The sequence below is a fragment of the Helianthus annuus genome, chromosome 4 (assembly GCF_002127325.2).
Source record: "Helianthus annuus cultivar XRQ/B chromosome 4, HanXRQr2.0-SUNRISE, whole genome shotgun sequence".
Classification (NCBI taxonomy): domain Eukaryota; kingdom Viridiplantae; phylum Streptophyta; class Magnoliopsida; order Asterales; family Asteraceae; genus Helianthus; species Helianthus annuus.
Window position 1 is genome coordinate 84,810,829 of NC_035436.2, and position 16,935 is coordinate 84,827,763.

The 16,935-nt window shown below is 36.8% G+C and overlaps 1 protein-coding gene across 1 annotated transcript; it reads right to left on the reverse strand.

Annotated features, from left to right (window-relative positions):
• Window positions 1-801: 801 nt before the first annotated feature.
• LOC110866889 (probable serine/threonine-protein kinase kinX) lies at window positions 802-2,793 on the reverse strand. Its single transcript, XM_022116032.1, has one exon. The coding sequence runs from the start codon at window positions 2,791-2,793 to the stop codon at window positions 802-804; it is 1,992 nt and encodes a 663-aa protein (XP_021971724.1).
• Window positions 2,794-16,935: the final 14,142 nt, after the last annotated feature.

The following is a 16,935-nucleotide window of genomic DNA, read 5'->3' on the forward strand; positions in this document are numbered from 1 at the left end:
ACATACCGTGGCGTTATTTAGTGCACTTGGGTTAACGATTTTGGAACTAAAATATATTATATTATTACTTATTCGACTTTCTTAAATCCAAGGTATATTTTCAAATATACTATGAACCTTTTTATCAAAATATTGTTTTTCAACAATATATATATATATATATATACATATACATATATACAAACTCATTTTTACCTAATTATTTATTTATACATCTTTTTTTATATCAACTGTTTTCTTATCGATTTTTTTATGATTTACAAAACAAAAGCATTTTACAAGGATCATGACTACTTTTATTAAAAACCTTTTCTTTAAACTTATAAGTCATGAATCCTAAATCAATAAAACCTATGTACTCACCGGCATTTTTATGCTGACATACCTATTTTTACACATGTTTTAGGTACTGCTCTGTGATGACTGATGATATATGCTACACTTAGGTTGGACTCGTGCCTTAGCGACTTTAAAACTTGAAAGCTAATAGTTGTACTTATTTGATTGTATTAAAACAATGAGTTCATTTATTCAATAAAACAAAATTATTTATTCCATGGTTGTGAAACAATGATTCTGTTACAACACTCCCCGACGTTTCCGCCACGTTTTGTTGTTTTACGTGGTCGGGGTGTGACACACATCCTCTTCAAAAATACCAGAAACAGCAGATATTGGTCGAGGATTCTGAATAGGTGATTCAGAAACAGAAGATGGAACAATTGATCTTTCAGCAATTTCACTAACACCTTCAACACCCTTTCCTTTATACTTCATCTCAGCACCAATTTCAGCTTGACGTCAAGCTCTAACTTCTTCAACTTCAATCTCTTCAAATCTCTGCTCAACAGACTTTCCAAGCAAGTTTTCTAACACTTTATTCATCATGTATATCTCGTGTTCTTTCATTGCTTTAGCAGCTTCCAATTCTTTGTTCTTTAATTCAAAGTACTTGTTCTGCTCATCTCTGCGTGCTTTCTCTTCTTCCAACTCAACAACTTTTACTTTAAGAATATCAATTAATTCAACCAATGTTGGAAAGTGTGAAGTATCTACATTGACATTTTCTTCGTCGCTGCAGTCTTCAACCTCAACCCTATCATAATTATCAGCTTCATCAACATACTTGTACTGATACTCGGGCTGTTGATTCATATCAAATGCATTCAACTCTTCTTCAAAGTCAAACTTGAAGTTAGGATCATCAATACGCGTCATCTCGATAATATCATTCATTGTGTAAGTGTGCCTAATTTCTCCTTCCTCAACTTCAGGCTCTAGACGCAAAATCAATTTTTCCTTTTTATCAACGTTCTGATCTTCAACGTTCTCCCCCTCACCTGTAGCATCCTCAGGCTCTTCATTTGCATCATCATGAAGATAATCTTCTACATTCTCTTCATTAGACGCTTCAGTGACTTTAACACCAGTACCACCCTGACCATTGTCATCATCATCATTATCACTATGACTACTAGCAGAGAATACATCGTCTGCATCATCTGCTTTCTCTTCATCATCATCCTCTTCATCATCATCCTCTTCAATATCATCCTCCTCATTAATGACATCATCAAGTAACACATCCTCTTCAAAAATACCGGAAACAACAGATATTGGACGAGGATTCTGAATAGGTGATTCAGAGACAGAAGATGGAACAATTGATCTTTCAGCAATTTCACTAACACCTTCAACACCCTTTCCTTTATACTTCATCTCAGCATCAATTTCAGCTTGACGTCGAGCTCTAACTTCTTCAACTTCAATCTCTTCAAATCTCTGCTCAACAGACTTTCCAAGCAAGTTTTCTAACACTTTATTCATCATGTATATCTCGTGTTCTTTCATTGCTTTAGCAGCTTCCAATTCTTTGTTCTTTAATTCAAAGTACTTGTTCTGCTCATCTCTGCGTGCTTTCTCTTCTTCCAACTCAACAACTTTTACTTTAAGAATATCAATTAATTCAACCAATGTTGGAAAGTGTGAAGTATCTACATTGACATTTTCTTCGTCGCTGCAGTCTTCAACCTCAACCCTATCATAATTATCAGCTTCATCAACATACTTGTACTGATACTCGGGCTGTTGATTCATATCAAATGCATTCAACTCTTCTTCAAAGTCAAACTTGAAGTTAGGATCATCAATACGCGTCATCTCGATAATATCATTCATTGTGTAAGTGTGCCTAATTTCTCCTTCCTCAACTTCAGGCTCTAGACGCAAAATCAATTTTTCCTTTTTATCAACGTTCTGATCTTCAACGTTCTCCCCCTCACCTGTAGCATCCTCAGGCTCTTCATTTGCATCATCATGAAGATAATCTTCTACATTCTCTTCATTAGACGCTTCAGTGACTTTAACACCAGTACCACCCTGACCATTGTCATCATCATCATTATCACTATGACTACTAGCAGAGAATACATCGTCTGCATCATCTGCTTTCTCTTCATCATCATCCTCTTCATCATCATCCTCTTCAATATCATCCTCCTCATTAATGACATCATCAAGTAACACATCCTCTTCAAAAATACCGGAAACAACAGATATTGGACGAGGATTCTGAATAGGTGATTCAGAAACAGAAGATGGAACAATTGATCTTTCAGCAATTTCACTAACACCTTCAACACCCTTTCCTTTATACTTCATCTCAGCATCAATTTCAGCTTGACGTCGAGCTCTAACTTCTTCAACTTCAATCTCTTCAAATCTCTGCTCAACAGACTTTCCAAGCAAGTTTTCTAACACTTTATTCATCATGTATATCTCGTGTTCTTTCATTGCTTTAGCAGCTTCCAATTCTTTGTTCTTTAACTCAAAGTACTTGTTCTATTCATCTCTGCGTGCTTTCTCTTCTTCCAACTCAGCAACTTTTACTTTAAGAATATCAATTTCAGTCTGATCAGCTTCAGCTTTCTTCAACAATGATGAATTTTCAGCTTCCACAGACTTAACACGCTTTTCCAGTTTCTTCTCATGATCAACCAACCTTTTGTTTTCAACCAAAACTTCTTCTACTTTCTTTTCCAATCTCCTTACTTGCTCATTATTTGCAAAGTTGAAATCTCCAATATCACCTGGACCAATATCCACATTCACAGTTATGTTTGGAAAATTTCTGAATCCAGAAGATCCAGGAGTTGTTTGGACAGGCGGTTGTGTGGATGGTGGTGTTTGGAAAATTTGCTGTGAAGTAACAACAGGTTGTTCTTGGATTGGTGAAAGATGTGGTGGTGATAGATGTAGTGGTGAAAAATGTGGTGGAGGTGATGGTGGTGGTGTATGTTGTTTTGGTGGTGATTTATGTGGTGATTGAGGTGGTGATGGTTCAGGTGGTGGTGATGGTGGTTTACTTGGTTTAGACTTTGGTGTACGTTTAGGCAACTTGACAATCAACTTTCTTCTAGCTGCTCTTGGAGAAGTCACACTCTTTCTTGCACTTGTCTTTTTCCTACCACCAGATGATGGAGGTGCTTGAGATTCTATAACATGCTCAGGAGATGGATTGTACAATTTATCATCCTTATCTTCTCTCATCTTTCTCTTGAGCTGCTTTTCTTTTTCAATCTCAGCTCTAATTCTTTCTGCACGTTCATTTTCATCAATTTCTTCTTCAGATGAACTTGATGAACTATCATCACCAACATTGTCACCGGCTGCTTTGGCTGCTCTGGCTGCTCTGGCTGCTTTTTCAGCTTTAAAACTTGCTTTAAGAGCTTTCAACAAATTATCAGATTCAGGAGATAAACGAACATCTCCTTCAACATTAACTTCAGCTTCAGCTTCTTCCTCAGATTCATCAACAAGCATATTCTCAACATTTTTCTTTTGACGCTTTCTCTTTGGTTGAGAAGATGAACCCTCCTCTACTTGAACTTTTGGAGTTGTTTTCCGGCTTCTTTTCTTTTTCTCTTCTTTCAAGAACCACTCGTTTCTGGTTTCTTTGAAGCTTGCAAGTGTTTTCAACTCATCTGCATAACTTGTGTAGGATCGTTTTCAGACCCGAACGAGTCGATCAGAAGAGTTTTACTCAATACGAGAGGCGAAAACAAACGTATCGAGGTCAATTCAGCTAGAATATTACTTTAAACTGTCGATTTGATTGATTTGACAACGATTTACAGTGAGACGACACTTCGACAGCAGATCGGGACTGAAACCGGAAAGTTACAAATGAAATCAAGACACCCCTATATATAGGCTGAGTAATTCCGTACGGAATTAACCCAATCGAAATTACCACTCACACGGAATTAAATTCCGTGGGGAATTAACTAATTTCGTGCGGAATTACCCTAAGGTAATTTCGTGCGGAATTACCTCCAAACCCATTTCTGACATGTTTCTAGTACAACGTGCCCTGATCTATCTATCTAAATATAAGACTCGATACAAGACGAAGTCGACAGACGCATGCACTAACAGACTCCCCCTCGAATGTTGACGAGCTTCAGTGTCGAGTCTTCAATCTTCAGTCTTTATCAGTCCTCTCGAACTCCTATGAAGTATCTAACAATGTAAAGCATCCTCAATCTTTCTCTCTTCTCTTCTCTATCAGCACTAACAGATAATCTCCCCTCGGATGTTGATCTCTCATCTTCTTTCTTCACTCTAACATCCCAAGATCTGTAGCTGGCTCTTACAATTCTCTTGCTCAGATCTCTTGATTCCTTAAGTTCATCAGCATTGATAGTATCAGGATCGGAACCTGGCTCTATACTCCTTCAGACTCCTCCTATCAATATGCTGAAATCTGGATCGTGACCTGGCACACACTCTGCCTTAGGAATCGAAACCTGGCTTTCTCCAAACACAAGCTTCTCAGGATCGACTGACCCAGTTCTTACTCAAACCTGCACAAACTCTACCTCACAATAAATTTCACAGATTTAAATTTTGACAAATTTATAATTTCTGTTTACCACTTTGTAAAAATGGAATGATTTATCATTTGAAAAACTTTTACTGACCACTTGTAGACAAAATCTTTCAAAATTTTACTCATTTTAAACACACTCCCCCTCAAATTAATGTTCATCATGTTTAGCACTTGGAATTTTGAAAATCAGTTTTTCAACATCAGATGTCGAAAATCTTTTTGAATTTTTCAAAAAATTATGCTAAAACACACTCAAAATCTTTTTGGGTTTTTGATTTTAAAGAAATGCAGTAAAGAAATATTTACATTCAATTTTTTTGTGAGTTTGTGTAAGAGGATCATATCAGTTTATGAGACAAATCACTAACACCGTTAAGCTTTAAACATTTTAAGTTCTAAACAATTCACCTAGATTGTCAGTATACTGATCCACTTAAATTTTCACACAAAGTACAACTGTTTCGAGATACGGGATTAATGTTTTAAGGACTTAAACTTATTTGCGTGTCCCACCACTTGAATATACTCTCGTATCCAGATCCCAATATTCAGTCTTACAGGTGAGTATACCTAGAGGATATCTGTTAAAGGGTTAAATGCGAAACCATGAGAGCTCAGGTCAGAACTTCTGTTCGTGCAGAGAGCGTTGATGGTTCGACTTTTGGTGTGTTCCCTTTAGAGAATCTTTTCTTCAACATCACATGATTAGCATTTTTCAATGTTTCATCATTTTTTGTACTGAGGGCTAGCTTCAAAAATAAAGCAAATGCAAAGTATTATACGGGGACTAGGCCATTGCTTCCGTAAAATCAGAAGTCCCGGGATAATACCCCAGATATCACTGATTATAAAGACCTAGTATCTCAGAAAGAGGGACCTTTCAAACAAGATTTCGGGGGTTACCCATATATCCAAGAAATGTTCCCCACGATTTAAGTAAGTTTGAGATTTAAGGTTTATATCTCGAAAACAAACTACTAAATGTGTAAAAACCTACTGACACATCCACAGTGAGATCGTTTATCACATTTGACTTTCCAATTCTTTAGCATGTTGTGATAGTCCACTGATATACTATCATTTCCTCTTTTCACCACAAAACTCGTTTTGTTTTATCATGTTTTTGGCTTTTTCAAATTTTCTAATGTTTTTGGATTTTTTGAAATTTCTTACTCCCCCTAAAATTCAAAAATATTTAAAGAAACTTGAAAACAAGACTATACAATTAAATTGACAACTGTTTTGAAATGCTTCAATTCGCCATCCACTTGGCATAAACAATCAGAACTTCCCCTTACAACAAACTATTTTTCCCATTATGATTTCAAAACACTTAAGTTTGTTTTAATCAAAATGGTTTTTCCGGAAAATTAGTTTTGTTGTTTTTACAAACCACTTGTAGGTTCGGGGTTCATCACATTGTTCTTTCAATCATTTGAAAATTTAACAATTTTATGTTTCATCATCAACTACCACTTGTAGAAAATCAAGTGCAACTAAATGTCCCTGATTTACCACTTGAAGATCGAAATATCACAGTTACCAACATGTGAATTTCTCAAGAAAGATGCCGATTCCTACTCCCTAATTACCAACCTGGGAGTTCCGGCAAGTCAGGTTTTTTAGTTAAAGAGATTCTCCCAAGCCTGACAGACCTTGGGAGATTCCGAGTTATCAACACTCGGTTTCTTACCTTTCATCTTCTTCTCATAATATTCTTTAACCCCTTTTACCTTCCCATCAACCATTTTATCAAAAATATGTTTCAATTTGGGATTAAAGGCCTTTTCAACATCGAATTCTTCCTTTTCAGAAAAGAATTGATTTGAAATCTCAACTTTTCCAACTTTTTGTTTAAAATTTTCAGCCCTCAATGGTGGAAAATTTGCATCATCCATTGGAGGTACTGATTTTTCACCTTTTGATTCAACATGTGGCTCCTCTGATTTTGTGGAATCTGATTCATCGCCAGAAGATAGCTCCTCTGATTTTGATGAATCAGAATCATTGCTAGAACTATCATCAGATTTCTTAACAATCCATTTTTGATTGTCAAGATTTGCTTTTCTCTTGTAAAACCTCTTCGAACACTCAGCAACCTCAAATTTCGAACTTTTAAAACTATAAAAGGTTTGGTTGGTGATTCATTTTCAACCATCTTTTCTTTCAATTTACGAGACACTTCCTGTTTTGAATGAATTGACTTAGAACAATCCTTGGCAATGTGACCAACTGTGTTGCATTGGAAACAGGTTCTCGTTTCTTTCTTCTGAACAACTTCATTCTTCTTTTCATCTTGCTTCTTCGCAAGGAATTCTCTGTTTGTCTGCTTTCTGAACAAATTTTCTTTTTCTTCTTCAGAAGATGTTCCTGAAACAAATACCATTTTTGATTTAAAATCTCGAACATATTTTTCATTTTTATAATTTTCTGGTGGAATAAATCCCAATCCTTTCTTTTTGAAATTACCGTTATGGTTAGGTTTCTTTCGATAACCAGAACTAGAACTGTAACCTTTTTTCTTGTTTTCTCTTTTTTGAACTCTTGAGGTGTATTTTTTAGGTTTATCAGTAAGACTTACATCTTTTATTTTAGAAATATTAATTTATGTTAATTTGAAAACCTTTTTAATCATTTCTGTTTTGGCACCTCTTATTGGAAATTCCCCATCAGAATATAATTTGTCAGAATCATTCAAAGTATATGCCACTTTAAATGTTTCATCATTCAAATTAGATTTTGATAACATGAATTCTTTATTGTAAACTCTTTTGCCCTGTTTGGAGGTTTGACTTGACGTGTCTGACTCAGACTTTGACTCTGATTTTGACTCCGACATTGACTCCTCTGACTCATCCTTTTTCAACACCTGATCGACCACTTTCTTTATTAACTCGGACTCATGATCAGTGTCAGATGATGTAAAAGTGATGTCAATGTTTTCTGGCAAATTAACTGAAAGATCAGACTCCCACTGTAAGTTTGTTACCTTTTCAACTCTTTCTGAATTTGGATTTCTTGGCGAATATCCATTTTTAAGCGGGGGTGGACACTTGTTGTAACTGACACCTTGTTTCTTATCAGAATTCTTCACTTTGGTACTCTACTTCTTCTCAGAACTCTTTTCAGAAGTCTTTTCTTCAGATACTTTATCATCTTCAAATACCTTCATGCCTTCAACAGTTGGATAAATCCTGTCAATGACATAAGAAGTACATAAGTAACTTTTTAATAATCGATTAACTCTTTCTGTTTCAATTCTTTGTGTTTCCAGTTTTTGTTCCAACACAACACACTTCTCAATATAATTGTTGACTACTTTCTGCTTTGTCATGAAAGCTCCCTGAAGTGTCTTCATAGCTGTTGCTTGTTCACTGCTCGATTCATTGTATTGATTCATGGATTTGTTCAACACATCATATGATTCTTTCAACCTGTTCATGTTGTTAATCAATTCGCTGTTTTTCTTCTTTATAATCTTACAATTTTCAAAATTCACAAGAATCTTTCTTGCATCAGCTCCTTCATCAACTTTGAATTCTGGAACTTTCTTTACTTTTCTCTTGATTACTGGAATTTCTTCATCATCACTGCTGACTGGTGTTTTAACTTTCTTCTTTTTCTTTCGAGCCTTTTCATCATCACTATCACTTTCTTCTAGCATTCTCAGGTGCTTCTGCATTCGTTTTGCATAATAATCATCATCATTATCCCTGTCTTCAGCAACTCGAGCAACAAAAGCTTTGTGATTTGAAGTTTTGTTAGGATCATAGTCATCCCAACTGAAAATCTCCCAGCTAAACCCTTCTGGTAACTTCTCATCATCTTGATCTATCAAACACGCTTTACCATCAGCTGAAACATATTTGTCCCAACTGAATCCTTTAGATGATTTGTTATCTTCTTGATTCACCATATATGCTCTCTTTGACGATTCTTCAATCTCCTTCCTGGCATGAGCAGTTTGTGGTTGTTGTTGTTGTTGAGCAACTTGATGATAGATTGCTTTCCGATAGTAGTCATTGTTGTTGAACGGATTTTGAGCTCCACCTGCTTCGCGATTTATGCACTCCCTCTTGAAGTGTCCTTTTTCCCTGCAACGAAAACAAGTAAATTTAGATTTATCAAAGCCTAAAGTAGAAACATTCGCATCACGGAAATCATCTCTTCCCGTAATCTATTTTAATTTCTCAGCTCGTCCCAACACACTAGCCAAGCACCACTTTATGTCCATCAATTCCATCTCTTCAGCATCTATTTGATCGTAATCCTCTTTTGTCAGCATTGGATTTCCGATCCGACCTGCAACTAAACTACCATATGACTCCAACACAGTTCCCAACAAAGACAAGTGACTTTTTGCAACTTCTTCTGAGTAATCCTGATCATTCTCAAGATTCAAAACAATGTTGCATTGTAACTTCTTGCCATTCTTTGTTGTTGTTAAATTTGGATCAAATGAAGGATATGACGAAAAACTTGTTTTGCTGTTTGATCCATTAGATGAACCTCCCGATGAACTCTTTGCATTGAATGCCGTTTCAACCTTTAGTGACATGTTGGTTTTATCATCGATACCTCCTTTGTAATACAAACCGATATCTTGTTCACCATCGAAGTCTTTCATTCTTGAAATCTTCCTTTGTTCGAGCTTCCATGTTCTCAATAAACTTGCTCAAAGTTAGATTGTTAAATCCTTATTTCTTACATCATCAAGTATGTGCCCCAAGTTTCATGTGGCAACGCATCTGCTAATTTCTCAATCAATTCTTCATTGTCTTTATTGATGCTCACCCTCTTCATGTTTACTAACAAATTGCAGTATCTTTCAATTATCTGCTTTGTGCTTTCAGTTTTCAAACCACGAAATTGATCAAACTCTTTTTTCAGAAGCGATTTTTTGTTCTTAATCATTTCTTGACTTCCAACAAACTTAGATCCTAATGCTTTCCAAATCGAATATGCACTCCCACTGTGTTGCAATAAGACCAAAATATCCTCTTTAACGGCTTGTTGCAGTAAACTGATCATCATCTTTTCATTTTTGTATTTCTTTTTCTCATCCGCACTAAGATCTTTGATAGCAATCTCCTCTTTGTCATCATTCGTTGGTCTAACATATTTCGTTTCAACGCATTCCCAAGCATCCAAATAATTTGCTTGCACCCAATTTTCGAAACGTTCTTCCCACCCTTTATATTCCTCGATGTTCATGAGCTTAGGCGGTTTTTGCATAGTCCCCGTTTCATTTTCCAACATTGCTTGCTGAGTAATAGTAATTGGGGTAGCAAAAGCATTATAAAATTGCTCTTCCATGTTTAGGTTTTCAAATTTCACTAATCAGTCAATTCAAACGAAATTGCTTTTCAAGCGAAATCCCTTTCAAGCGAAATTATCCAGTCCAAACGAAATTAGCTTTGAAAGAAATTACCCTAATCTCGTTCGAAGTGACACTCTTTCAAACGGAATTGTAATTCCGTGCGAAATTATCAAACGGAATCAGTACTTCAAACGGAATTACTAATTTCGCGTGGAACCTTTCAAACGAAATTACACCTTTGGTGCGGAATTACTAATTTCGTGTGAACTCTCAAACGAAATTAACTTCTGAAATGAAATTAGGTACTAATTTTGTGCGGAATTATGCTGATGTCATCATCTCGAGCTGAATTTTGTCAAATTGATCAAGTTATTGGCCGATTTTAGTTCTGAAACTTTCTAGGGTTTGTTAAAACAGTAATGCACACATGATATGAGAAATTCAAAGCATTTTGACCGTAAAATCAAGTTTAACTTGAAAAAGAAGGTGTAGAAATCAGAATTTACAGCTGAATTGGTATGAACTCTTCCTCCTGAGCTCTGATATCACTTGTAGGATCGTTTTTAGACCCGAACGAGTCGATCAGAAGAGTTTTACTCAATACGAGAGGCGGAAATAAACGTATCAAGGTCAATTTAGCTAGAATATTACTTTAAACTGTCGATTTGATTGATTTGATAACGATTTACAGTGAGACGACACTTTGGCAGCAGTTCGGCACTGAAACCGGAAAGTTACAAATGAAATCAAGACACCCCTATATATAGGCTGAGTAATTCCGTACGGAATTAACCCAAAGGAAATTACCACTCACACGGAATTAAATTCCGTGCGGAATTAACTAATTTCGTGCGGAATTACCCTAAGGTAATTTCGTGCGGAATTACCTCCAAACCTATTTCTGACATGTTTCTAGTACAACGTGCCCTGATCTATCTATCTAAATATAAGACTCGATACAAGACGAAGTCGACAGACGCATGCACTAACAACTTGCTTCTTTCATATTTTCGTCATTCCTCCACTTTTGATGTTCAATCGGATCTGGATCTTGATAATTTTTGTCTTTGATGAACCCAAAGAATTCAGCTTTTGTTGATGGTTCTGGATGGTTTGGGTGATATCTGGCCAATTGTTTCAAAGACTCATTATCCATGCAGAATAATTCCAACAGATCATTGTTTTCATCTCTCTCCAAATCAGGATAAGCATGGTCTATCATCATCTGAAAATATCGTGGATAAACCCAAGTCTTGCTTTTCGAAGTAATATTTTCTACCATGTAATGAAAAACAATCTTTGAAAAGTTATACTTCTTATTCAACACGAGAGCTGTCACCATGTTCATTTGATAGTCCCGCATCACATCATAACCTCCCTTCCTGTGACTGAGAGCATGCAGCACTGAATGTATCAGAAACTTGTAAGGCTTGGAAAAACACGCTTTCAAATTGTTAGCCTTGTTCAGTGGACCATTGTAACCCATCCGCAACATGCAACCTTTAACCATCCTCTCTGGGAACTTTGACGGAGAATTTTCATCATCCAGAAAGTCTATCACCTCACGTACCAACTGCTCTGTGATAATGATCGGTTTGTCTTCATCATTCAAGCTCACAATTGAATTTATTGTTTTGTGTTCTTCATCATACGTTGCGTTTTTCCAGAAGCGTTCAATGTGTGATTTGAAAACCAGATGTTGATTTGTCAAAGCTTTCTGAATTGGTAATCTTTTCATAAACTCCAGAATACTCTTGAATTCGGCCATCTTTGGTATCTTCTCCTCATCGTAAACACAACAAATGTTGTGTAATGGACCAAATATTACATTTGAAGCCTGAAAAACAACAACATACAAACAAATCAAACACCTTTGAAAATTTTTTCATAAAAACATTACATTCAAACGAAATCATAGTTTGAAACGAAGTATTTCAAACGAAATACCCATTTCAAACAGAATGTCATGTTGAAGCGGAATAACCATTTGAAACGAAATACCTATTTCGTACGAAATAGGTCATAGTTTCGTTTGAAACTGACAAAATCAAAACTATAATTTTTCAAGAACTGATGATGAAATTGATTTAATGGTTTTGTTCTATGATGAATTCCGAGCATGTGGATATGTTTTTTATTCATTTTAGACCATCAATCAACCCTAGATCTAAGTTCACAGTTCAGATCTACCGACTTTCATACAAAAACATGTTATTCAGATCAAATTGAAGCCTTAAGTAAGATCTATATCACATTCCGAGTTCAAGGATGTTTTAATCGGTCATTTTTACCCACAATCAAACCCTAAATCTACGTCTCAACATCTGTTCATCGCCGAACATATGAAATCAGAATAAATCATCTAGAATCTCACCTTTCCGATGATTAAAAGTTGAACAAACCAACTGAAAATCAAAATACAATCAACAATCGGGCAAAGGTTCGGCTAGAAATTGATGTTTTTGTGTTTTCGTTCAAAATCGCCTTGACAGAGACTTTGAAGCGAAATAACAGAAGTGAATGGTTCAAGCGAAATCAATCCCTTTATATAGACAACCTTATTTCGTGCGAAATAGGCATTGAGGCCTTTTCAAACGAAATCACTGGTTCAAGTGAAATCATATTACAAACGGAATCATGTTTTCAAGCGAAATAGCTATTTCGTTTAAAATTGCACTTTTTCAAACTTTTTCAATTTTTTTAACTTTTTGATATTTTACCGTCACACCCAGTTAACCAAGTCCAAGTTAATGACCTTGGTCAACTGTTTAGCCTGCCAAGTCCAAGTTAATGACCTTGGCTGACCAGTTTATGAAGATGCTGATTTTATGAAACAGATATAAGTTCAAATTAATGAACTTTTAAACTTTCAAGCAATTACCAATCACTTTTTCTCAAACTTCTGCTTACCCAACCCTCATAATCCAATCATGTTTAGCACACAAGACTTTGATCATCTGTTCCCCAACGTCCGTTGTCTAAAATAAGATGAAATGCAAATCTTTTTGGATTTTATAAAATGCTAAACAAAACAGACAATCTTTTTGGGTTTTTGATAAGCAACAAACTGTACAAACAATATTTTTGTGAGCGTGTTAGTGGATCATATCAGCTGCCGACAAGATACGAGTACCGTTAAGCTTTTATTTCATACACAACATTAAACAATTCGCTTTGATTGTCGATATACTGATCCTCTTAAATTTTCACACAATTTTCAATCTATTCGGGATACAGATTAATGTCTTAAGATCTTAACTTTTACGCGTGTACCACCTCAGAATATACTCCCGTATCCAGATCACTATATTCAGTCTTACAGGTGAGTGCACACTAATGATATCTGTAATTGGGTGAATGCGAGACCGTGAGAGCTCAGGCTAGAACTTCCGTTCGTACAGAGAGATGACGGCTCGACTTTCGGTGGGTTCCCTTTGGGAATCTTTTTTACAACAGCACAAGATTAGCATTTTGCAATGTTTCATCATTTTTTATGCTGTGGGGAGGCTTTACGAATAAAGCTGTGCAGAGTATTATACAAGGACTAGGCTATTGCTCCCGCAAAATTAGAAGTCCTGGTATAATCCCCCAGATATCATCACGTACAAAGACCTAGTATGTCAGAAATAGGATCTTTCAAACGAGATTTCAGGGATTACCTATATATCCTAGAGATGTTCCCCACGTAAAAGCAAGTTGTTATTTTATGTTTATATCCCAAACCAAATCTAGTAAATGTGTATAAACCTATCGACACATCATTTGCAAGACTGCTTAACACATTTTAACTTTACAATTCTTTAGCGTACTGTATCTGTCTAGCTGATGTACTATCATTTCCCCTTTTTACACAACTCTTTTTTAGTTTTTCAATGTTTTTGGATTTTTCAGATTTTCTAATGTTTTTGGATTTTAAAATTTTCTAATGTTTTTATATTTTTCTGCAAACTTTCTCCCCCTAAAAACAAAGACATATTTTTTTTTGTTTTTGTTTTTATCAAATGCAGAAAACAAACTGTACAAAAAAAAATTTGATAACATGACGCGGATCACATCAGATCGCCGTCCTCATCGGCTTCACATTCAACAACCCTCCCAGAAACCAAATTTTTTAACCCATTTAATTTCAAAAGATAGTTAAATCTCTTTTTGTCAAACGGTTTGGTGTAAAAATCAGCCCTTTGTTCATCGGTGTGTATATGTTCGATTCGAATCAATTTCTTCTCGTGACAATCACGGATGAAATGATGTCGAATTTCTATATGCTTTGTTTTAGAATGGTGAACCGGGTTTTTTGTTATGATTATCGCTGCTTCATTGTCCACAAATATAGGCGTGTCCAAGAACTGCAAACCAAAGTCTCGCATCTGCTGTTGGATCCAAAGGATTTGAGAGCAACAGCTCGAGGCCGAAACGTATTCAGCCTCGCACGTAGAGAGCGCTACTGAGGTTTGTTTCTTGCACAGCCAAGTGACTAGTCGAGTTCCGAAGAACTGACAGCCTGCAGTGGTGGACTTAGCATTTTGCTTGCAGCTACCAAAGTCCGAATCAGCATAACCTGTGAGAGAGAAGTCACCAGACTTAGGATACCACAAGCCAGTGCTTGGGCAGCCTTCCAAATACCGTAAAATGCGTTTCACGATTGTCAGATGTGACTGTCTGGGGCTAGACTGATAACGGGCGCATAAACACGTCAGATACATGATGTCTGGGCGGGAAGCAGTAAGATACATCAAAGATCCAATTATCGACCGGTAATACGTCTCGTCCACTTTCTCTCCACTCTCATCTGGACAGATTCCGTGATTCTGAGCTAAGGGGGTTGATGTTGGAGTAGATTCAGACATGTTAAACTTCTCCAGAACATCGTTCACGTATTTGGTTTGATGAATGAAGATTCCTTTGGGCATTTGATCTACCTGCAGCCCTAGGAAGAACTTCATCTCCCCCATCGAGCTCATTTCAAACTTTCTTTTCATCACTTTCTCAAAATCTTTACACAAATCATCATTTGTCGATCCAAAGATGATATCATTGACATAAATCTACATGATCAATAGATGCCCTGCAACCTCTTTGGTAAACAACGTACTATCAACTGTCCCTCTGGTGAACCCGTTGGCAAGCAGATATTGGGAAAGCGTCTCGTACCAGGTTCTCGGGGCCTGGTGCAGTCCGTAAAGTGCTTTATCCATAAGATAGACTTTGTTTTTGTGTATTGGATCTATGAACCCCGGCGTTTGTCCAACGTACACTTCCTCTTTGATTTTGCCATATAGGAATGCAGATTTCACATCTAGCTGGTATACTTTGAATCATTTCCAGGACGCGAACGCCAGGAAGATTCTTATCGCCTCGAGTCTAGCAACAGGCGCATACACCTCTGTAAAGTCAATGCCTTCTTGCTGACTGAATCCCTGTACTACCAATCGTGCTTTATTCCTTACAAGCACTCCTTTATCATCTATTTTACACTTAAAAACCCACTTTGTCTTTATCAGCTTCTGATTTTCAGGAAGATCTACCAATCTCCATACTCCCAGCTTCTCAAACTGCTGCAGCTCTTCCTGCATAGCGTTCACCCAACTTTCTTCAGTCAAAGCTTCCTTATACGTTCGTGGTTCAACCTGAGAGATGAAACACTTTAGTGAAAAATCAACTTGTAAAGGAGCGACAGATGTATAAAAACAGGTAAGAGCTCTGTTGATCTGATCTCTTGTTTTTACTCCACTCTAAAGATCACCGATTATCTGCTCTGAAGGATGATAAGACAAAGTTCTTGGCATAACATTGTCAGGCACATTCACTTCCGATTGCAAGTTCGTGATGTCTTGATCACCAGTGTGATCCTCAGCTTCTGTCGTTGCAACATCTGGTTCCTTGTCAAAGTCGGACCAGGTTCCGATTCCGAGTCGTCGGAATTATCAAATGTTGGAGCTGGTTCCTCTGGGACTTCATGTGTCGTTCCACTTGGACCGGCCTCGTGATCATTAGTACCCACATCGGGTTGAGAAACTACCAACGGTCTTGGCACCTGATCTTGTGAACTAGATTGTTGCTGTTGGTATAATAGTATGAGTTCCTCGATACTTGGCTCAGTCGGAAGTTGGAAAGACTCCTAGAGTTTGTCATAATCGAAAAGCAATCTATGTCCGAGAAGTTGTGGTGGAGGTGTAAACCTTTGACAATCGACATGCTGAACTTGAATTACCATCCCCAGGAACGGAACGAACACCCTATTCAGCGGGCTTGCATAACCTACAAAGAAACCCTCATTATATTTTGCACCAAATTTGTCATCTGGATCTATAAAAGTACACGGAGATCCAAACGGTTCTAAAAACTTCAAATTCGGCTTATAACGATGAAGAAGTTCAAAACAGGTTTTCTTGTATTTCTTCACTGTAAGGACTCGATTCAGTGTATAGCACGCTGCTGCAACTGCTTCACTCCAGAAAGATATTGGCAACTTGGAATCGGCGAGCATTGTTCGAGCTGTTTGAATCAAGGTGCGATTCTTTCTTTCAGCTACACCATTTTACCGTGGAGTATATGGAGCACTAAATTCATGAAGAATCCCTTTTTCATTACAGAACTCGAGCATGCGATTATTCTTGAACTCCGTTCCATTATCGCTTCGTATTCTCCTGATCGGCAATTTATATAGCGTTTCCATCTTCTTGAATAGGATCATCAGTGAATCAAATGTTTGATCTTTCCTCTC

What these genes read in the sequence shown, in the direction of transcription:
- LOC110866889 (XM_022116032.1), bottom strand. Translation starts at nt 2,793, where the DNA reads ATGAAAGAACACGAGATATACATGATGAATAAAGTGTTAGAAAACTTG.